This window comes from Arachis stenosperma, chromosome 1, assembly GCF_014773155.1.
Source record: "Arachis stenosperma cultivar V10309 chromosome 1, arast.V10309.gnm1.PFL2, whole genome shotgun sequence".
Taxonomy (NCBI): domain Eukaryota; kingdom Viridiplantae; phylum Streptophyta; class Magnoliopsida; order Fabales; family Fabaceae; genus Arachis; species Arachis stenosperma.
The window spans coordinates 135,448,298-135,466,637 of NC_080377.1; the positions used below are offsets into that span (position 1 = coordinate 135,448,298).

The 18,340-nt window shown below is 34.8% G+C and overlaps 2 protein-coding genes across 4 annotated transcripts; one reads left to right on the plus strand and one right to left on the minus strand.

Annotated features, from left to right (window-relative positions):
- Positions 1-790: 790 nt before the first annotated feature.
- Positions 791-3,569, minus strand: LOC130935565 (uncharacterized). Its single transcript, XM_057865367.1, has 4 exons — positions 3,308-3,569; positions 2,981-3,220; positions 1,710-2,702; positions 791-1,611 (listed from the first exon to the last, which is right to left on the minus strand). Exons 1-4 carry the CDS (start codon positions 3,567-3,569, stop codon positions 791-793), a joined length of 2,316 nt encoding a protein of 771 aa, XP_057721350.1.
- An 860-nt stretch (positions 3,570-4,429) lies between these two features.
- On the plus strand, positions 4,430-11,317 carry LOC130937959 (protein NRT1/ PTR FAMILY 2.8-like). 3 transcript variants are annotated; one of them, XM_057867118.1, is made up of 6 exons: positions 4,431-5,024; positions 5,797-5,843; positions 8,350-8,547; positions 8,698-8,967; positions 9,068-9,285; positions 9,672-11,317. In XM_057867118.1, the coding sequence occupies exons 4-6, from the start codon at positions 8,853-8,855 to the stop codon at positions 11,145-11,147; spliced, it is 1,809 nt and encodes a 602-aa protein (XP_057723101.1). In that variant the 5' UTR covers positions 4,431-5,024; positions 5,797-5,843; positions 8,350-8,547; positions 8,698-8,852; the 3' UTR covers positions 11,148-11,317. The 3 variants fall into 3 exon arrangements, with proteins under 3 accessions (XP_057723103.1, XP_057723101.1, XP_057723102.1); XM_057867120.1 differs by lacking the exon at positions 8,350-8,547 and having other exon boundaries at positions 4,430-5,024; XM_057867119.1 differs by having other exon boundaries at positions 4,431-5,843.
- Positions 11,318-18,340: the final 7,023 nt, after the last annotated feature.

The following is an 18,340-nucleotide window of genomic DNA, read 5'->3' on the forward strand; positions in this document are numbered from 1 at the left end:
ATTTTGTAGTTAATGTTCTGTATCTATGTTGGATACTTGTATTTTGAAGTTAATGTTGTGTTTATGTGTTGAGTACTTGTATTTTGAAGTTAATAAGTCAGGTTATGATAAACATGGGTGAACTTATAACTACAACAAAAATAATAACTCATTTGCTAAACAATATTAACATATAATTTAATTTGCAAAAATGTTAGTAACAGATTTCCTAGCCTGGTGGCAGCAGCTCCCTTTTATTATGGTGCAGGGATGCGGGATCGAACCTCAGCTGCATCATTTTGAGGAAATATTAAATTGTTCCGGTTCGGTCGAACCGGTTTCTACCGGTTTAACCGGACCGGATTCTGTTAAGAGTGTTTTTTTTTTGTTCTATATTTAATCTTTCTTAAATGTAATTACGGTTTATTTATTCATATCATTAATAAAGTAAAAATTAAACTTTCTTAAACATCTATCAATTAATATTATTTGTTTTTTTTTTGTTCAACATATTTAATCCTTCTTAAATTAATTACGGTTTATTTATTCATATCGTTAATAAAATAAAAATTAAACTTTCTTTAATATCTATAAATTAATATTTTTTGTTTTATTTTTGTTATTGATTAATTATATGATATGAATTAATATTAATATATATTTAAATAGTGTAATAGATACTAACTAATTGATGATTTAGAAAATAAGTTAATTTGATATAACAATGTCCCGATAAACATAAACAAACGCGTAAAAATAAACAAGCAAATGACATAAAGTAGTACAATTAAACATGATAGGCATAAAACTACTATCCTGGGTTACTCGGACCTACACCAGATGACCGACGGCATCTACTTCGGCTGTGTCCCTCGGCTCCACATTGCCGACAACGCCTAGGAGCACGTAACATACGTGTGTCCATTTCGTTCAAGAAACGTGTCATCCTCGGGCGACCTTTGTTCGCCCGTCTCATGTTCGGATTCGGGACAAATCGAGGGCCGCTGTACACAGGCCACATAGTGGGATTGCCTAGTGGCCGAAACCTAGCTCGGTAAACCCTCCGAACTTGGTCCATCTTGTAAACTTCGTGGACATACACTCGCCAATCCAGTCGCTGATTCGCACAACATGCAAAAACATGTCGACAGGGAATCCGATCCACCTGAAACTCACCACAGTCACAGCGTTGTTGACGGAGATCGACGGCATACTCAGTTCCAGCTGGCATCTCACGAACCTCGAAGACCTCATTCATCCTATCGAAGCAATTAACCTGGATGTTAGAACTTGCAAGTTGATTGGCATTCAGTTTCGACGTGACAACCTCAGAAAAAACATGTCCAGCTGTTATCCGCGACTCCGCCTCGGCTCTTTTTCTAGTGAACAACTCGTTAAGCCTGTAGAATGTGGCTTTCACAAGTGCAGTTATAGGAAGATTGCGTGCCCCCTTCAACACGGAGTTGATGCATTCCACTAGGTTTGTCGTCATGTGACCCCAGCGGTAGCCACCGTCATACGCCAACGCGTACTGTTCGCGTGGGATTCGGTTCAGCCAGTTGGTATATGCCTCGCCCCGTTCACGTAAACGCTGGTAGCGCTGTTCGTACTCGCGCACCGTCCTCGAATAACCTGGACAACAATCAAGGCCACACAAGAGAAGAATTCATGAGAAAATCTGCTAGAAGGTAACTCGGTTAATAAGGAAATTATAGTTAGTTAACATTTACCTATATTGACCACAAGTTTTTGCAGGTACGGTGCCTTGAACTTTCTCAAGAAGTTCGACTCTATATGCCTGATGCAAAACATGTGGAATGCTCTCGGGGGCGACCAAGCTCCGTTGCTCCGGGCAATAGCTGCATTGATGGATTCGTGCCTGTCAGAAATCAGTCCCACCCCATCCCTAGTCACAACATGTTGTCGCAGGTTACTAAGGAAAAAGTGCCATGCATCAGAAGTCTCCCCCTCCACAATTGCAAACGCAATAGGGACGATATTATTGTTACCATCCTGTGAAACAGCGACCAACAAACAACCCTTATACTTTCCGTACAAGTGAGTCCCATCAACCTGGACAACTGGCTTGCAGTGTCTGAACGCTCTAATGCAGGGGTAATAACTCCAGAAGACTCTATGCAATACCCGGATATCAGTTACTTCCTCATCACCTTGATATGCAGACATAGTCTCGTAATGGACGATTGCTGATGGCTCCTTGTTACACATGGCCTGAAACCATATAGGCAAAGCTTCATATGATGCTTCCCAACCGCCAAATATTTTTTCCACTGCTTTTTGTTTCGCCAGCCATGCCTTCCGATAGCTGACGGTGTAATTGAACTTCGACTGCACTTCTGCAATAACTGATTTCACCTTTATCGACGGGTCAGCCTCAACCAACGGCTTTATTGCTTCCGCAATTGTGTTCGAATCCAGCTTCGAATGATCCTGAGAAATAGTGGCTCTAGTACAAGTGTGAGAACCGTTGTACCTCCTTATAACCCAACAATACTTTCTGCTGATCATGCTAACCCTGATAAGCCAATCACACCCTGATCCATACTGTGTACACTTCGCATAGAAGGTCAACGGCTCCGACTCATACACACGGTAGTCTACGCCTCTTCGGATGGTATAATCCTTCACCGCCTTCAATACAGCTTCCCTAGAACTGAATTCCATTCCGATTGCAAATTCACCATCTGCGACCATAGGAATTTCTACCACAACGACAGCCAAATCAAAATAATTTAAGGCAAATACATTTAATAACTTAAAGACTACGTCGTTGCTCCCTATATCCCCATCAATATAAATATTATTCCTATCTATCATGTTGTCATCCCACTTTTAACATCCTACAAACATAAACACATCAAAAACTTTGGACGAATGCACATAAATTAATTTTCACGTGACTTATATTCTTATTTACATCTACCAACATAGATTATTTCCCAAAGTCTACTACTTTTTATATTTATATGTTAATACGTACCGGCACTCATATATTCCGGAAACTCCGGCGCATGCATGGCTTCCAAGTCCAGAACCCGCATGAAGGACGGCTCCTCAAAGGGATCCTCGTTTGCAAGTGCATGTGCAACGTCTTCCACATTTGGACCCACCACCCCGTCACCTTGATCTTCTTCTCCTTCTGGAGCAACAGCTTCGTAATTGCTTTCAAACTCTTCCTCACTGTCACTATCATATTCTTCCTCTTCAATATTCCGGTCCACTTCAGATTGTTCGAATTCGACGTACAACTATATCACCGATATCTGACCGCGACTTTCAAAATACATTGAAAACATCTCCTGCATACTCGCTTCGTCGGTTACATACTTGGTTTGATACTGCACGAAACCACCAAATACCGGTATGGGATATCTATATACCATACATGATATTTTCTTGGATATCTGAAAACCTATCTTCTCACAAATCACACCTTTTAGCTCCTCGAATGAGATTGTGAAAGGGATTACAATATCTAACGGCTTCTCACAACTAAATCTCACTCCTTCGGGTGTTTCTAATAGAATCTGACCGAAATAATATACTCTAACTGTAACTCTATCAACCATTTTTCATACTCTCATACATAAATATCTACTGAACTCTCATTTACTCTTGGAGTTCAAATGAAATAACACAGACTCAATGACAAGTACAAGAGAAACAGGGGAGGAAGAAGGGAAGAAGACGCTGAACAGTAAAGAGGCTTCAGATTTTAGGAGTTCATCCGAGTTTCCAAAACACACAAATATATATATATATATATATATATATATATATATATACAAATCGGACCCACCGTTTCCTACTAAAAAAATTTCACTTTTTTTCTTCTGCAAAACGGACCCAGCGACCCATAGAAAAAAAAAAAAAAACTCTCCCCCACAAATCGGACCCAACGACTACATCGATCAAAAAAAAAAAAACACCTGCCCCACCAAACGGACCCAACGATTCCTTCAGTAAAAAAAAAAAATTTCAGAAAACCCCAAACGTACCGAGCGACTCAAGTTTCATAGAATTCAAAAAAAAATCAACATTGCACCTTCAACGAATCGGACCCAGCGATTCCCATATACAATTTCAACTTTGATTCCCGCCCACCCCAATCGCTGGGTCCGATTGCCCGCCTGCCATTGATCAGAAAAACCTGTCCCACACCATTGTATAACACCACCATTTTCCATATCTCCGGACAACTCATTCTCCATCCCAATATTGAAAAAACTGAGCCAATATCTTTTATCTATTTTATTATCTCTTATCCAACTTAAAAAAAAAAAAATTCCTCCAGGATCCTATTGTTTATAAGTTATAACTAAACCTCAAGACATAACACATATACATATGCTTGTGTTTATGAATGATTTCTGATTGGACTTGGTACTGAAAGCCCAACAAGTAAAGGTCCAACTCAAGATTAGGGGTCATCAGTCTTCCATCACTTTCCAGAATCTTCAGCCAGCCAACCCCCATTTCTCCTCTCTCTCTCTCTCTCTCTCTCTCTCTCTCTTACCTGCTACAGTGCTACTGTTCTTTCTAGTGGCTCTGTCCACATCAGTGGCATCTATGCACGACTCTGTCGCCTCTCTTCTCTAAATCATGTGTGGTCTCCTTCATCGGCAGTGACCTTATGCTGCTCCGCCGTATTAAGAGCCTCCTCCGCCATGACGTACGTGAGCGCCACCTTCTCTGTTCGCATCTCATCCTTGCCTTCCCAAGGTAAGACTGCCGCTATGAGTGGTGGTGGATTGGCCACGATCGGGCAGACGCGACGTAAACCTCCGCCACTTGTTCGAAGATCTCCGACGCCGTTACCTCTGCTCTGATCTGCGTCCTCCACTTCCTCTTCGCGACGGCGCCGTCCTCGGCGCCGCTGTTGGTTGTGCGTTGCGCGCCACCGTCGCGTGGACTGATTCTGCCTCCATGGACGTCATCGGCTTCCTCCAATTGCAGATATAGAATGTCTATGTCTTGTTTTGTGGGTGTGTTGCTGGTTTTGTGAAATTGAGAACGCTTTGGAGGTAATAAATCTGGATCTGTGAGCAATGGATTTAGTGTGAAAATTATTTTCTGTTCTGGGGGTGTTCGAGAAATCTAATTTTGAATTTTCTGAAAATTTTCTTGGTGATTCTGGTGCTGGAATTTCTGATGTATCACAATCTGTTTTTGAATGTTTTGCAATTTCTTGATCTGGTTTCCTTGGATGCCTTGATTGTTGCTGAATATGAAACAGTAGGGTTCTGTTGATGCATTTTTGTTTGAATGTGAGCTTGAAATTCTGGATTTGGATGCCCTTCCTCTTCAAACTTGATTTCACGGATCCTTGCAGGCTTCAGCCAAACATCTAAAAGAGAATTGTAATTTTTTCCAAAAATTTCTCTATGAATATAAATTTTCAAACCATTGATAAAACAAGGAATTAAAATTTCAGAATCCTTCACAGCAACACTGTTAGCATAAGTCAGAAAATCCTCATAATATTCACTAACAGTACCGGATTGATTTCTAATTGAGTCCGGCAGACCACCATAAAAATGGAGAATGGTGGCCAATGAAAGCACCATTGTAAGGAGGAAAGAAATTAGAATAGGGAAGAATTAATCAATCAGAGAGAAATTAGGAAGAATCATGAGGGAGAGAGATAATTCCATGGAAGGAATTTCAGAAAAGGAAATATATTCATTACTCAATTCATGGTTCCTCTATTACATTTCTACTATATCTATTTATAATAAATCAAATACTAATGAAACTATCCTAATTGGGACTTGGCCTATATTTTCCTCATTACAGGCTCCTCGCCGGTTTCGTCGCTAAGTCGCCGTCAATCATAGTAGCTGGTGAGTCTCTGCACTCCCCTCTTCTATCCTTTTGAGTTTTTCCTTTTCTCTTGTCCCTATCAATTTTGTTGAACCATCTTTTATTGATGTGAATTTGTTGCTGTATTGAGTTAAATTTATTGTTGTATTGAGTTGAATTTGTTGCTGTATTGAGCTAAATATCAAGCTTATAATTCATCACATGTTAAAAACAAAATTAACATAAAAGGCCACGTGACATTTCTAATCTATCTTCATCCTAGTGTTTCATTGATTTACTTCTAGTAATCTCAATTGAAATATTAGTATTATCATTGACAATTCAATTAAAATATTTGATAAAAAATAGGGCAATTTACTCAAATAAATAAAATGGGTGAAAGGTTTACCCAAATACACAAAACAGAATTCTGTTACGTGCATGTGCATTTTGTCATTTATATGTAATCCGTGAGAAGCAACCACGGTTTCACATTTGAACATAAACCGTGGTAGCTAGCAACGGATTATGAAAGGTGGTTTTGTGAACGTAAACCGTGGCAGGTTGCAATGGATTATGAAGGAAAAAATCAATGCATAAACCGTGGGAGGCTACCACGGTTTATGAAGAGAGCGGTTTAAACGTAAATCCCTGTAGGTTACCACGGTTTACGTGTTAAAATGCTATAAATACATAATCCGCTGAAGTTTCAATAATAATTATTTTTTTGGTGACTTTTCAATAATAATTATTGATATTCATCCAATATGTTTTCTTTTTTTTTTTGTATCTTATTAAAAAATAAAAAATTTTACTCCAATCACAGTTAGACATTCTGAAACCTTTATCTAAATACACAAAACAGAAATATATTACGTGCATGTGCATTTTCACCTTTCTATGTAATCCGTGGGAAGCAACCACGGTTTCTCATCTTTACATAAATCGTGGCTGCCAAGGAGGAATTATGAATGATGGGTGTTGTGTGTAAACCGCGGCCACTACGGTTTACTAAGGCTGCGAGGTGATGATAAAACGTTGTGGGCTACAACGGTTTATGAAGTATTGGCCTTCCATCATTTTCACGTAATGTGGCCTTCCACCATCATTTTCACGTAATGATTTATCTGCTGAAAATATTGACATTCCACCACCATTTTAAAATAATGTTCCATCTGAACCACCTATTGCATATATTCCTTCCAGTTTTTTCTTACTACTCCATTTTTATTATTAAATTTGTATTTAACATTGTGTGCAGTATAAAATCTCAGTTTTAATTTTATTTTCTTCTGTGATTTTATTTTTATAGAGTTGCTATTATTTTTATAGTTAGTTATAGCAAGTTCTTGACTCCAATAAAAGAGAAAGAAATTTTAATAGAAGTAAAAAAAATAAAAAGAAGCAACAAAATATACATTGACACACATTTCACATTTATTTTTTATTTGTATCTACCATATCATATACAATAAAACAGCAAACACTAACTACACAATAATTTGGAGTAAATTTTTTTATTTTTTAATAAGATACAAAAAAAGAAAACATATTGGATGAATATCAATAATTATTATTGGAACTTCAGCGGATTATGTATTTATAGCATTTGAACACGTAAACCGTGGTAACCTACAGGGGTTTACGTTTAAACCGCCCTCTTCATAAACCGTGGTAGTCTCCCACGGTTTATGCTTCCTTCGTAATCCGTTGCAACCTGCCACGGTTTATGTTCACAAAACCACCTTTCATAATCCATTGCTAGCTACCACGGTTTATGTTCAAATGTGAAACCGTGGTTGCTTTCCACGGATTACATATAAATGACAAAATGCACATACACGTAACAGAATTCTGTTTTGTGTATTTGGGTAAAGCTTTCACCCATTTTATTTATTTGAGTAAATTGTCCTAAAAAATATTATGCATATAGCAAAATTAGTGATCAAATTAGTCACGTATATATATATATATATATATATTTTTTTTTTTAACATATATTTTTTATATTAATTCTTATTTTATATTTGGTAGCTAATTTTTTGTATATATAAAAAAACATCTAAATAATATTTTTTTAAAAATTGATTGCATGAATTATCATCAACAAATAGACATATTAAATAGTAATGTAAAATATTTTATGTATCAAGATTAAATTCATTTAAAATTTATATAAATTAAAATACTTATTATTATTTTAACAATTCAACTAAGTATTCTTTAAAAATTATACAATATTCAGCCTTTAGTACAATGATTAAAAAAAAAAAAACAAATACATCTAAAAATTATGAATAGATTTAGTGTCTTTTTAAAAATAAATACACATTCAAAATACAAACTAAATAAAACTTAAATTTAAAATTTAAATTTTAAATTTCTATTTCAGATTTAATATATTTAATTATTATTATTATTAATATATTACAATTTAAATACATATCCAAAAATTAAATTAATTAAAATTCAAAATTTCGATTTTAAAATTCTAAAATAAACCTTAAACCATCTAATTATTAACTAATACCATTCAAAACCCTAAAGGAGGCAGAGCAGTCAATTCACAGCACATCATAAACCCCAGGGGCGTCCGTGGTTCGTCATCCTCCACCGCCGTTCATCTGTGCCACCTTCCTCCTCGGCGCTCATCCTTGACGCTGCCTTCCTCCTCTTCGGCGGTCATCCACAACGCCGCCTTCATCCTCCTCGTCGCCGTTCGTCAGCGCCGAAACCATAACTAAGGTTTGGATGGGTCTCTGTTCATAGTGTGCACATAGTATTTTTATATTTTAGTTTCTAAATAAAATCAAGTGAATGAACAATCTTGATTTTTAAAACCCTAGCCACCTTTAGTCACCAAAAAAACCCTAGCCACCTTTGACGTTTTTGCAGGCAAATTCGTGGGTTTGTTTGAGGACTGGAAGCTAAAGGTGCTCACAAAAATTTGACGTGGCATTACGAGACTACATATAAATACACAGAATAACATAATAGACTGTGTGTGTGAAAGAGATGAACTGAGTTAGAACCATATCTCAAGGAAGGAAATGGAGAATGCAACAACCAATTCTCCATGTGAAGAGGAACCAAAACAAGATGAGCATGCATCTGCACCACAGGCACAAGAAGCAGGAGGATGGAGATCAGTCTACTACATTATTGGTAAAAAAAACAAAAGAGAAAGAACGTTTTTTCTATAACATTAATTAGCAAAAACCCTAATCTTTTTTATAATTTTGTTGCTTAATTTGGTTTTTTGAAGGTAACGAGTCGTTCGAAAAATTGGCATCAATGAGTTTGATATCGAATCTGACGATGTACCTGCTAACGAGGTACAATTTGAGTGCAATATTTGTGGTGAATGTGGTTCAAATTTGGAATGGATCATCCAATGTTGCATCCATAATCGGTGCTTTCATTTCTGATACTTATTCGGGAAGGTTTCGCACCCTCTTATTTGGCTCCATTGCATCACTTCTGGTAAGCAAATCAATCATCACATCAATGTCACAATTACCAGGATAATGTTTCATTTTATTATTAAATATATTTCCCCCTTTTGGTAGTGTAACATTAACAAATTAGGGTTTATGTCAAGGAATTACTCTAATGAACTTTTAAGTTGAAATAAGTTAAAACCCAAGAGATATATTTTGATGGAATAAATTATCATTTCTGACCATAAAAAATATCCAATGCTTATAATTTTGACTTTGATATAGTTTTATCGAATATTTACGTTAGTTTATATTGTCTGTGCTTAAATTCTTAATGATAAGAAATGATTATTTATTCTATTGTGAAATTGTTAAATGTTTTATTGATTGAGTTATTAACATGGGGTAGAACATGAATTACATGGACAGGGTATATTGATAATGACCCTGACAGCAGGTATACATCAATTGAGGCCTGCTAACTGCACTGGTAGGCCACATTGCCAGTGGCCACAACCGTGGCAGCTTCGTATACTCTTTTTCGCCCTCGCCATGTTATCTGTTGGCGCAGGTGGAATTAGGCCGTGCAACATTGCATTTGGCGCTGACCAATTCGATACCAAAACAGAGAAAGGCAGGGCACAATTGGAAAGTTTTTTCAATTGGTGGTACTTCACCTTCACCATTGCACTTGTGATCGCGCTAACTGGCGTTGTCTACATTCAAACCAATGTTAGCTGGACATTAGGATTCGCCATTCCAACACTCTGCCTTGCTTTCTCAATAGCAATCTTCTTAATCGGTCAGCACACTTACATTCGAAAGAAGCCTCAGGGGAGTGTCTTCTCTGATATGGCAAAGGTGATCACTGCAGTGTGTCGAAAGTGCAAGCTTAAGACCTCTGATAGAACACGTTATTATGATCCTGGTCCATCAGAATTGGACCACAACAATGTTAGGCTTGTTCGTACAGATAGGTTCAAATTTCTTGAGAAGGCTGCTATAATTTCTGATCCTAGTGAGTTGAATGAACAATTGAAACCGAAAAATGTTTGGAGGCTTTGTAGCTTGCAGCAAGTTGAAGAATTAAAATGCTTATTGGGAATTCTACCAGTTTGGGTGACAGGAATATGTTGCTTCATTGTAATGGATCAGCAGAACACATTTGGTGTTCTTCAAGTTATTCAAACAAACAGATCAATTGGGAAACATTTCAAAGTTCCACCAGGTTGGATGAACTTGGTCTCAATGGTAGCACTTTCAATTTGGATCTTCATCTACGAATGCATCTACATTAGAGTGACAAAGAAAATTAACAAAAAGGCTACTCGGTTAAGCATGAGCCTAAGAATCAGAATTGGGATTCTTTTGTCAATTTTGTGCATGCTTGTGGCTGCAATTGTTGAGCAGAAGCGCCGCGACTCAGCTTTGAGAGCAAAATCGTTTACTTCGCCGATGAGCTTCGCAGTGCTGCTGCCACAGTTTGCACTGTCGGGTCTCAATGAAGCCTTCGCTGCTGTGTCCATAATGGAATTCTTCACCACGGAGATGCCCGATAGCATGAGGACTGTGGCTGGTGCTGTTTTCTTTCTGAGCTTGTCAGTTGCAAACTACTTAGGATCATTGATTGTGAACATTATCCATAAAGCTACATCATATGGTGGGAGAAATTCATGGCTTGGTGGGAATGATTTGAATGACAATAAGCTTGATTACTACTATTATCTAATTGCTGCACTTGGTGTTTTGAATTTTGTTTACTTCAATTTCTTTGCTAGCCATTTCTTGGGTAAAAAACCTAGCAATGATACAAAAAAGGTGCAGCCAAAGAATTCAATACCAAACCAGCAGAATGGAGAGCCACCTCAAGAGAAGGTATTTGACATAACAATTGATCCAAGATGAAAGAGGGAACATGATCATGCTAATTTGATACATTTTATTTTATTGTTGTTTAGTTTAGGTTTGACTGTAACAATCTTTTTTGCCTTGAACACTTTGTTGTGCTAATTATGTGTGGTATATTGCAGATCATAATTTAGATTTAGATATCAAGTTTGATGAACTAGCCTTCACCAGTGATTGTAGTTGGTTACGTTACTTTCTCACACACAATCTTAAACTGTGCACTTACTAATTTTCATATTATATAAATTTGTATGTTTAAATCTTGGGCTTTAAGCCCCGTTTAAGATAAAAAAAAAAAATCAAGGTAAAAACTGACATTTTTTTGTGGCAACAGAATTTTTATGCACATGCCTCGGTTTTATTTTCTGGTTTCATATCTTCTGCTTCTCTAGTGATATAATTCCCACTATCTTTCTTTCCTACCTTTTCTTTCTTTCCTCTAAAATAATAAAACATTAAGATTTTTCTGTTCATAAAAAAAAAAAAATTAAAACTCATGCAATATGATAAAGAGAAAAGATTATTAAGTTTCTGAAACATTCTGTTCAATTCTGACCCGTAAGTATGTGTCTCATGCCAGAGTTTTGGAAATCAATAACTTCCATGCAAATATATAATATAAAAAATTGATGATATTTACACAAAAACCAACTCACTCTCCAACTGACTAATTTTGTGCTCTTCTAGATAGATTAGATGAGATTCACACTTGAGACCAGTGTGAACAAAGAAACAAATAGATGTGATATTTACACACATTTTTGCACATATTTTGTCATTTATGAGCAGACTTATCTATAGGCACACCGCAAAACAAAACAAAACAAAAGACAAAAAAAAAAAAAAATACAAGAGAAAGAAAATTGAGTGAGAAACCCAAATTTTTATTTTTATTTTTATTTCTTTTGTTTTATGATTGAATTATCTACTATTAAATTTAGTTTTTTTTCTTTTTATAAATTTATGAGCACTTCAATGTATGAAACAAATAATTTCTTGGTTTAAAATGAGAATAAACATGCACTTTTTAATTTGTATGTGATTTTAGATTTGATAATTTTCAGAAAAATAATGTAATATCGTTATTTATTGAGATATGATGATCATAATTCATCTTTTGCGAATTGTATTCTTAAAAAATAAAAAAATACAATTTATTCTCCGAAATAAATTCGATTTTTGACAAATTCTATTTTTCAAAAGAAAAAGATGCGAATTCTCTCTTCGAAAATTAAAAAATATTGCAATTCATCATTTTGCTTTTCGAAAATTAATTAAAAAATGATAAATTTTCTCCAAAAAAAATTTGTTTGTCTCTACATTTTCTGTAAATCACTAATAATCTCCATTTTTGAGAAATTTGGCCTCAAAAATCTTTTAACCTCAAAATTGAATATTTGATTAAGAGAGTATGAGAAAATTTCGCTATCTCCGTTATTTTGGTCACATGAGGTTGCGTTTGCACTTTGGAGAGCATAACTAATCAATAACATGAGGCAAGTAGCAGTAGAAGACATGGAGATGGATCAATCATTGATTAGAGCAATGCTAGTTAGTGCACTGACACATCAAAGCCTCCAACTTTGAACGTTGAGTCTCTTCACACAATTGAAGTTAGTATCAAAATTGTTGTTGAATTACGTATACTTATTTATTGCCACACTGATACCGCAGATGCTCCTACACATATGAATATTCTACATTTCTTCTACCCTGTTTATTTTCCTTTTTCTCTATGATAAGTACTATTTAATTGTTGAGTTCCATTACACATTTAAACAATTTTACATTTATGCTGCAGGATTTTGTCTTTTTTTTTTTCTTCTCCTCTTCTCTCTCTTTTTTTTTTTTTTTTTCATTATCGTCATAGTCATTACCGCCATACCATCACACTCATCTCCTCCTCTTCTTCTTTCTATTTTTTTATTTAAATTTCTTTGATCTTCTCTTTTTTTTTCTTCTTCCTTCTCCATTATTATTATTATCATCACTAACAACACCAACATTTTACTAACATTTTTATTGATTCTAATTTTACATAGTGATTGAATGAACCGAAAATATTATTAAAATAAAATCATTGTATAATACCAAATGAACAAAAAATGACCAATTATATAAATTCGAATTTAGGAACATCTGCGTATCGGATGAGCCAAAAATATTATCAAAACAAAACTATTGTATAATATCAAATGAATAGAAAATTGTCCATTATATAAATTCGAATTTAGAAACATTTGCGTCTCGAATGAACTGAAAATTAGTGCAAAATGAAACTATTATATAATACCAAATAAACCGAAAATTATCCATTATATAAATTCGAATTTGATGATAACGATAACGACAACACCTATTAGAAGAAGGCAATGATGATAACGATGATGATTATGATGATAATGACGATGAAAGAGAAGGATAAAAAGAAAGAAAGAGATGAAATTCCAATAGGAAGAGAAAAATGTGTTGTTGATGATGATGATCACAAAATTAAAAAATAATGAAAAAAAGAGAAGACATAATATTAGAGTAAAAAAGAAGATGAAGAAAAAAAAACGCAAAAAAAAAAAATACATAACTCAAATCAACTTAAATATAAAATTGTTTAAATGTGGACGATTACTCTTAATTGTTTCATCGGCATTGATTGATCAAGTTTTGTTCTTCTAAATGCTGTAATAATCTCAAAGTTGATATTTATTATTATAAAAGCGAATACAAGTCAAAATAAATAGGGGTCCTTTGCCAACAACTAGTTGCATCATGAATATATTCAGGTTTTGAGTTTGAGTTGTCAGAATAAAATTTGGATTAAATTTTAAGTTCTTTTTTAATATTTAAAATATTATACTTTTGTTTCCAAAGTTTTATTTTGTCTTATTATTTTACTAAAGTTAAAATATTTTTTTTAAGAATGTTATTTTTTATTACAATTTTTTTCTATTATTTTTTTACTAATTTCACTCTCAAATCACTATAATTATTAAAATTACTATAACTATGATTATTGTCTAGAAGATGATAACGGCAAAAAAGAGTATTTGTGGAAAAAAAAAATAATTTTGACAAAAAACCAAAAATAGGACAATACGACATTTGAGGCAAAATAAAAAGTTTTAAATATTAAAAATAAAATTAAGACTTAACAAAAATTTTAGGAAGTAAAATAATATTTTATTCTAAAAAAAGTATAGAGAAATTCTCGCTTCTTTTACAAGGCTTTAGTTCAGTTAGGTCGAATTAGTTGTGTTTTTATAAATAAGGTTCATTTAGCCATAATTTAATTGAAACAAGATATTCAATAACTACTAAAAGATAAAAATCACTCTAAAAAGTCAAGATAATAATAAAAGTGCGCTTTATAAGTTGTATATCATTCTATTTGAGGTGAATTACAGAATAATGATGCGATTTGGCATTTTTCGCAAATTTGGTGTAAAACTAAAAACATGTCTTGGACGAATTCTAACAAATAAATATGTAGGTTGAAAGCTTTTACTATACAGTGAATTTGCAGGGAGCGAATTGTGAGCTTTGACTCATGCAACTAATATTTTTAGAATTTGTTCCCACGTGAATTCATTTTTTAAAAACAATAAATAAATAAATTCGCCCTATAAATTTGTTAATTTTAAAAATGCTCCAACTATTTTTGTTTGTCAACCCTATATTTTCTAAAAATCAACTGTGTTTAATTTTTTTTTACGTATTCTCTATCACCATTGCTTTTTTTATTATTCTGTATAAGATCCTTTTCTTTTTTCTGAACAATAATAAAATAAAATGGCTTGAAAAGATTTTTATATATTTTATAATATTAATGTATTTTGAATTTGTTTATGTTGTTCACTCAATTTTGGATGTGTTCAGGAAAGAATAATGGCATTCTAGATTGTGTCCTGATGAGCAAAAATTAAAGTTCATGGATATCGGCAAGTGCACGGATCGTTTAAGTAATACCAAGGTGAATGGATAGCGTTTCCATGAGGGTTAACAGATTGAGACAAACAACGCTTAATTAAATATCTAATTAGATCGATCAAACCTTGAATTTTGGATTATGGATCTTGAAGAAAAGAAGAAATAGAAGAAGAGAATTTGGAGGATGCTTGTAGTTAAGAGAAAATCAATGATGAGAATGTTGAAGGTTTTAGAGATGTTTGATTTTTAGAAGAACAATGCTTATGCTTTCTTATTTTAATTCATGCAAAAAAATTTTCACAAGAAATCATTTATAACTAAACCCGGATTCCTTGGTGATTTAATTTCTCTAAACCTAATTAATCGCCAGTCCCTTGGTCAACTAATCGAGAGAAGAGGTGAAGAACGGTTTCGATAATTCGCACAGCCTTCAAGAACTATCACTAGTCGAATTATATGTCACATATTCGAATTAGATCTAGATAAGTGAAGATTATGAGATGGGTTTTAAGCTAATTCCAAAATTAATTTTTCTAAATATAAAATCCGAATCCAAGACAGATTAAAATATTTTCCAATAGTTTAATCCTTATTGATGAAGAACAAAATTCAATCTTGAAAAAATAAAAAAGCATGAATTGAAATAAAAAAACACTTACATTATTAATCTTAAAACCAAATAGAGCTCCTAAGCTTCAACGGAAAAGTTTATTGATTCATGATAAAAGAAACTAATCCTAATTATGAGATAATGATCTTCAAAAGGGTAGTTTGATCCTCCTATTGTGAACAAGGTTCACTTATTTATATCCTATGTTTTAGAATTCATATTCAAAACTAACCCTAATCTTATCTCTTGAAAGGATAAGATAGCTAACTTCTTACTTTTAATTCAAACCAAAACAGTAATTGAAATCTAATTCTAAAAATAATTCCTAACAACCAAATCTTCATATTTTCTAGAAGGAATTAATGATAACTAATCTCTTGAATCTTCAATCTTCAGATGAGATTAAGGCTTCTAATGATTTGATAACTGAATTTGGGTTTTATCAAGAGTTGAAGTATTGAATTCTGAGAGTTGAGGGATGTCTTCCCGCCGGCCTTGTGTGGGAGATTTTGGGCATAAGCCCAATTACACCTTCCAGAGATACTTGTAGGCCGGGCTTGGGCTTGGAGGTAATAGGGACGCTCGGCTTGTGGTTGGAAAGTGAAGGAACGCCGAGCTTGCATTGAGAGCTGTCGGGCGTGCATGCAATTCAGAGAGGGGACGTCGGGCTTCTAGGAGCAGCCGCCGGGCGTGTGCTTAGGCAAGGAGGGGATGCCAAGCTTGAGAGGACAGCCGTTGGACATCCTTGCTCGAAGGATTGAGTATCCGTTTTGGATTTGGTTTGGGCCCGATTGAATCGTACTTGAATCCTATGTGTGTTTTCTTGTCAAAAAGCTTCATTTCTTGCTTATTTTGAAAATAAGCAATTTTGTTCTACCGTCAATTCTGTTAGCGAATCCTTAACGGTAGGATAACATTGAACCAATTTTGAAATATTAGGGACTTAAATAGAACGATTGAAATGTTAGGGACAACTTTGGGACTTATCCCAAATATTGGGGACAAAAACGATACTTTACTCTTTTTTTAAATTGTCGTGTCTAAATGCAATACTTATATTCGATATTTGTTCACACATATTGTCAGTGTTTCATTATGTCTTAATATAAATATGAAATATTTTTTTAATATATTTAGACATATTTAAATATCATCATGTATCAATAAGTTTAAAAATGACATATTTAAATGATGGTTTCAGTGGCTAAGAGAAGGGGGGGTTGAATCTTAGCCCCTTTTCGCTTGCTGATACTTGCTGGACTTAGAGAAAGCTTTTCTGTTTTTGGCTCGTCCCTAGGCACGAGACATTTTCATTTTGTCTCGTCATTTGACACGAGACATTTTTGATGTTTCATCTTGAACAGTAAAAACAGAATTGAAGTAGGAAGAGAGAGAAGAGAACACCCAGATATATCCTGGTTCAGCTGCTAAGTGCAGTGCAGCCTACATCCAGTCTCCATCACAACAATGATAGAATTTCACTATAATCAACCAGATTACAACTTGTAAAGTGCTAACCCAACTTACAAGGGGATTCCCTCAGAATCATGAAACACAACACAGATGTACAAAGGAACTCTAAGACATCTATGGCTTTTTCTTTTAATTTTGCACTCTCTGCCTTTTTCCGCTCTATGGCTTTTTCATACAAACCTCACTGTTTGCCTTTTTCCATGAGACTCAAGACATGACAAAATTAAACAGAAAACTACAAAATAGAAAACATTGAAGGAGAAGAGAACTGCTAGCTTAGGAAGCTCTGAGAACTCTGTGCCTTGCACTCTCAAATCTTACTCTTTTCCTTGAATCAAACCATGACTGTTCACCTCTTTTATAGAGAAGTGACGCCTTCATAGTTGAGACCCAAACCCGAGCTCAGTTTCTTCCCTTCAACAAAAACCGGTTCGGCCATACAGAGAGAAGAGGTAACTCATGCATAAACCAACATGCAAATACCTCTAGTCCTTCCTTGGTCACCACTCTTCATCAATCCGAGCGCTCCATCCTTGGCTTCCTCTCCAAGATGGATTTCTGGCCCTTGATGCTTCATGATGATGATGACTTCATCTGCTTCAACTTCTGCCTTCAACCATCACTTCGCCACTCTAGCTACTCCCTGTGGTGGTTGATCAGAAACGAAGACAAGTCACGCCTCCAAGATCTTTCTGCTGGCCGAATCTTCTTCTTCTTTTTGGGGTATGGAGAAGCCAGGATCTCATCACAAAATCTTACCATAAGTGATGCAGATCTTAGCCACAGCATACTTTTCTTTTTTCGTGCCATCAACTTGATGGACTTCAACCTTGCTTTTCTTTCCTTTAGGTAGCACCAAGTAGCTTCCATGGTTTCCTGAGTATTAACCGAAGAAAGAAAAAAGATATGAGAGAGAAGAGAGAAGTTAAAACTTCAAACTAATGGGTAATAATGAAATGAAATTAAAAGTCCCACTTCCCTAGCTTAGAGTAGCGTGTATCATCAATGATGTCCATCAAATCAAAGTCACTCATATTCTCTCTCATAGTTCCCATGCAACACATTGTAATTAAATGAATTTTGGAATCCATCTAATGTTTGAATCCTTGGATCCGTTGAAAGCAATTTTGCTTTCTTCCTTCTTTGGTTTAGGATCATGCATGAGGAACTCTTATAAAATATG

Coding starts and splice junctions, on each gene's coding strand:
- LOC130937959 (XM_057867120.1), top strand. CDS start 8,853: ATGGAGAATGCAACAACCAATTCTCCATGTGAAGAGGAACCAAAACAA. Junction 8,968..9,067: donor ATCAGTCTACTACATTATTG/GTAAAAAAAACA, acceptor GGTTTTTTGAAG/GTAACGAGTCGTTCGAAAAA. Junction 9,286..9,671: donor GCTCCATTGCATCACTTCTG/GTAAGCAAATCA, acceptor TTACATGGACAG/GGTATATTGATAATGACCCT.
- LOC130935565 (XM_057865367.1), bottom strand. CDS start 3,569: ATGGTTGATAGAGTTACAGTTAGAGTATATTATTTCGGTCAGATTCTA. Junction 3,221..3,307: donor GTATGTAACCGACGAAGCGA/GTATGCAGGAGA, acceptor AACAATCTGAAG/TGGACCGGAATATTGAAGAG. Junction 1,612..1,709: donor AAAACTTGTGGTCAATATAG/GTAAATGTTAAC, acceptor ATTGTTGTCCAG/GTTATTCGAGGACGGTGCGC.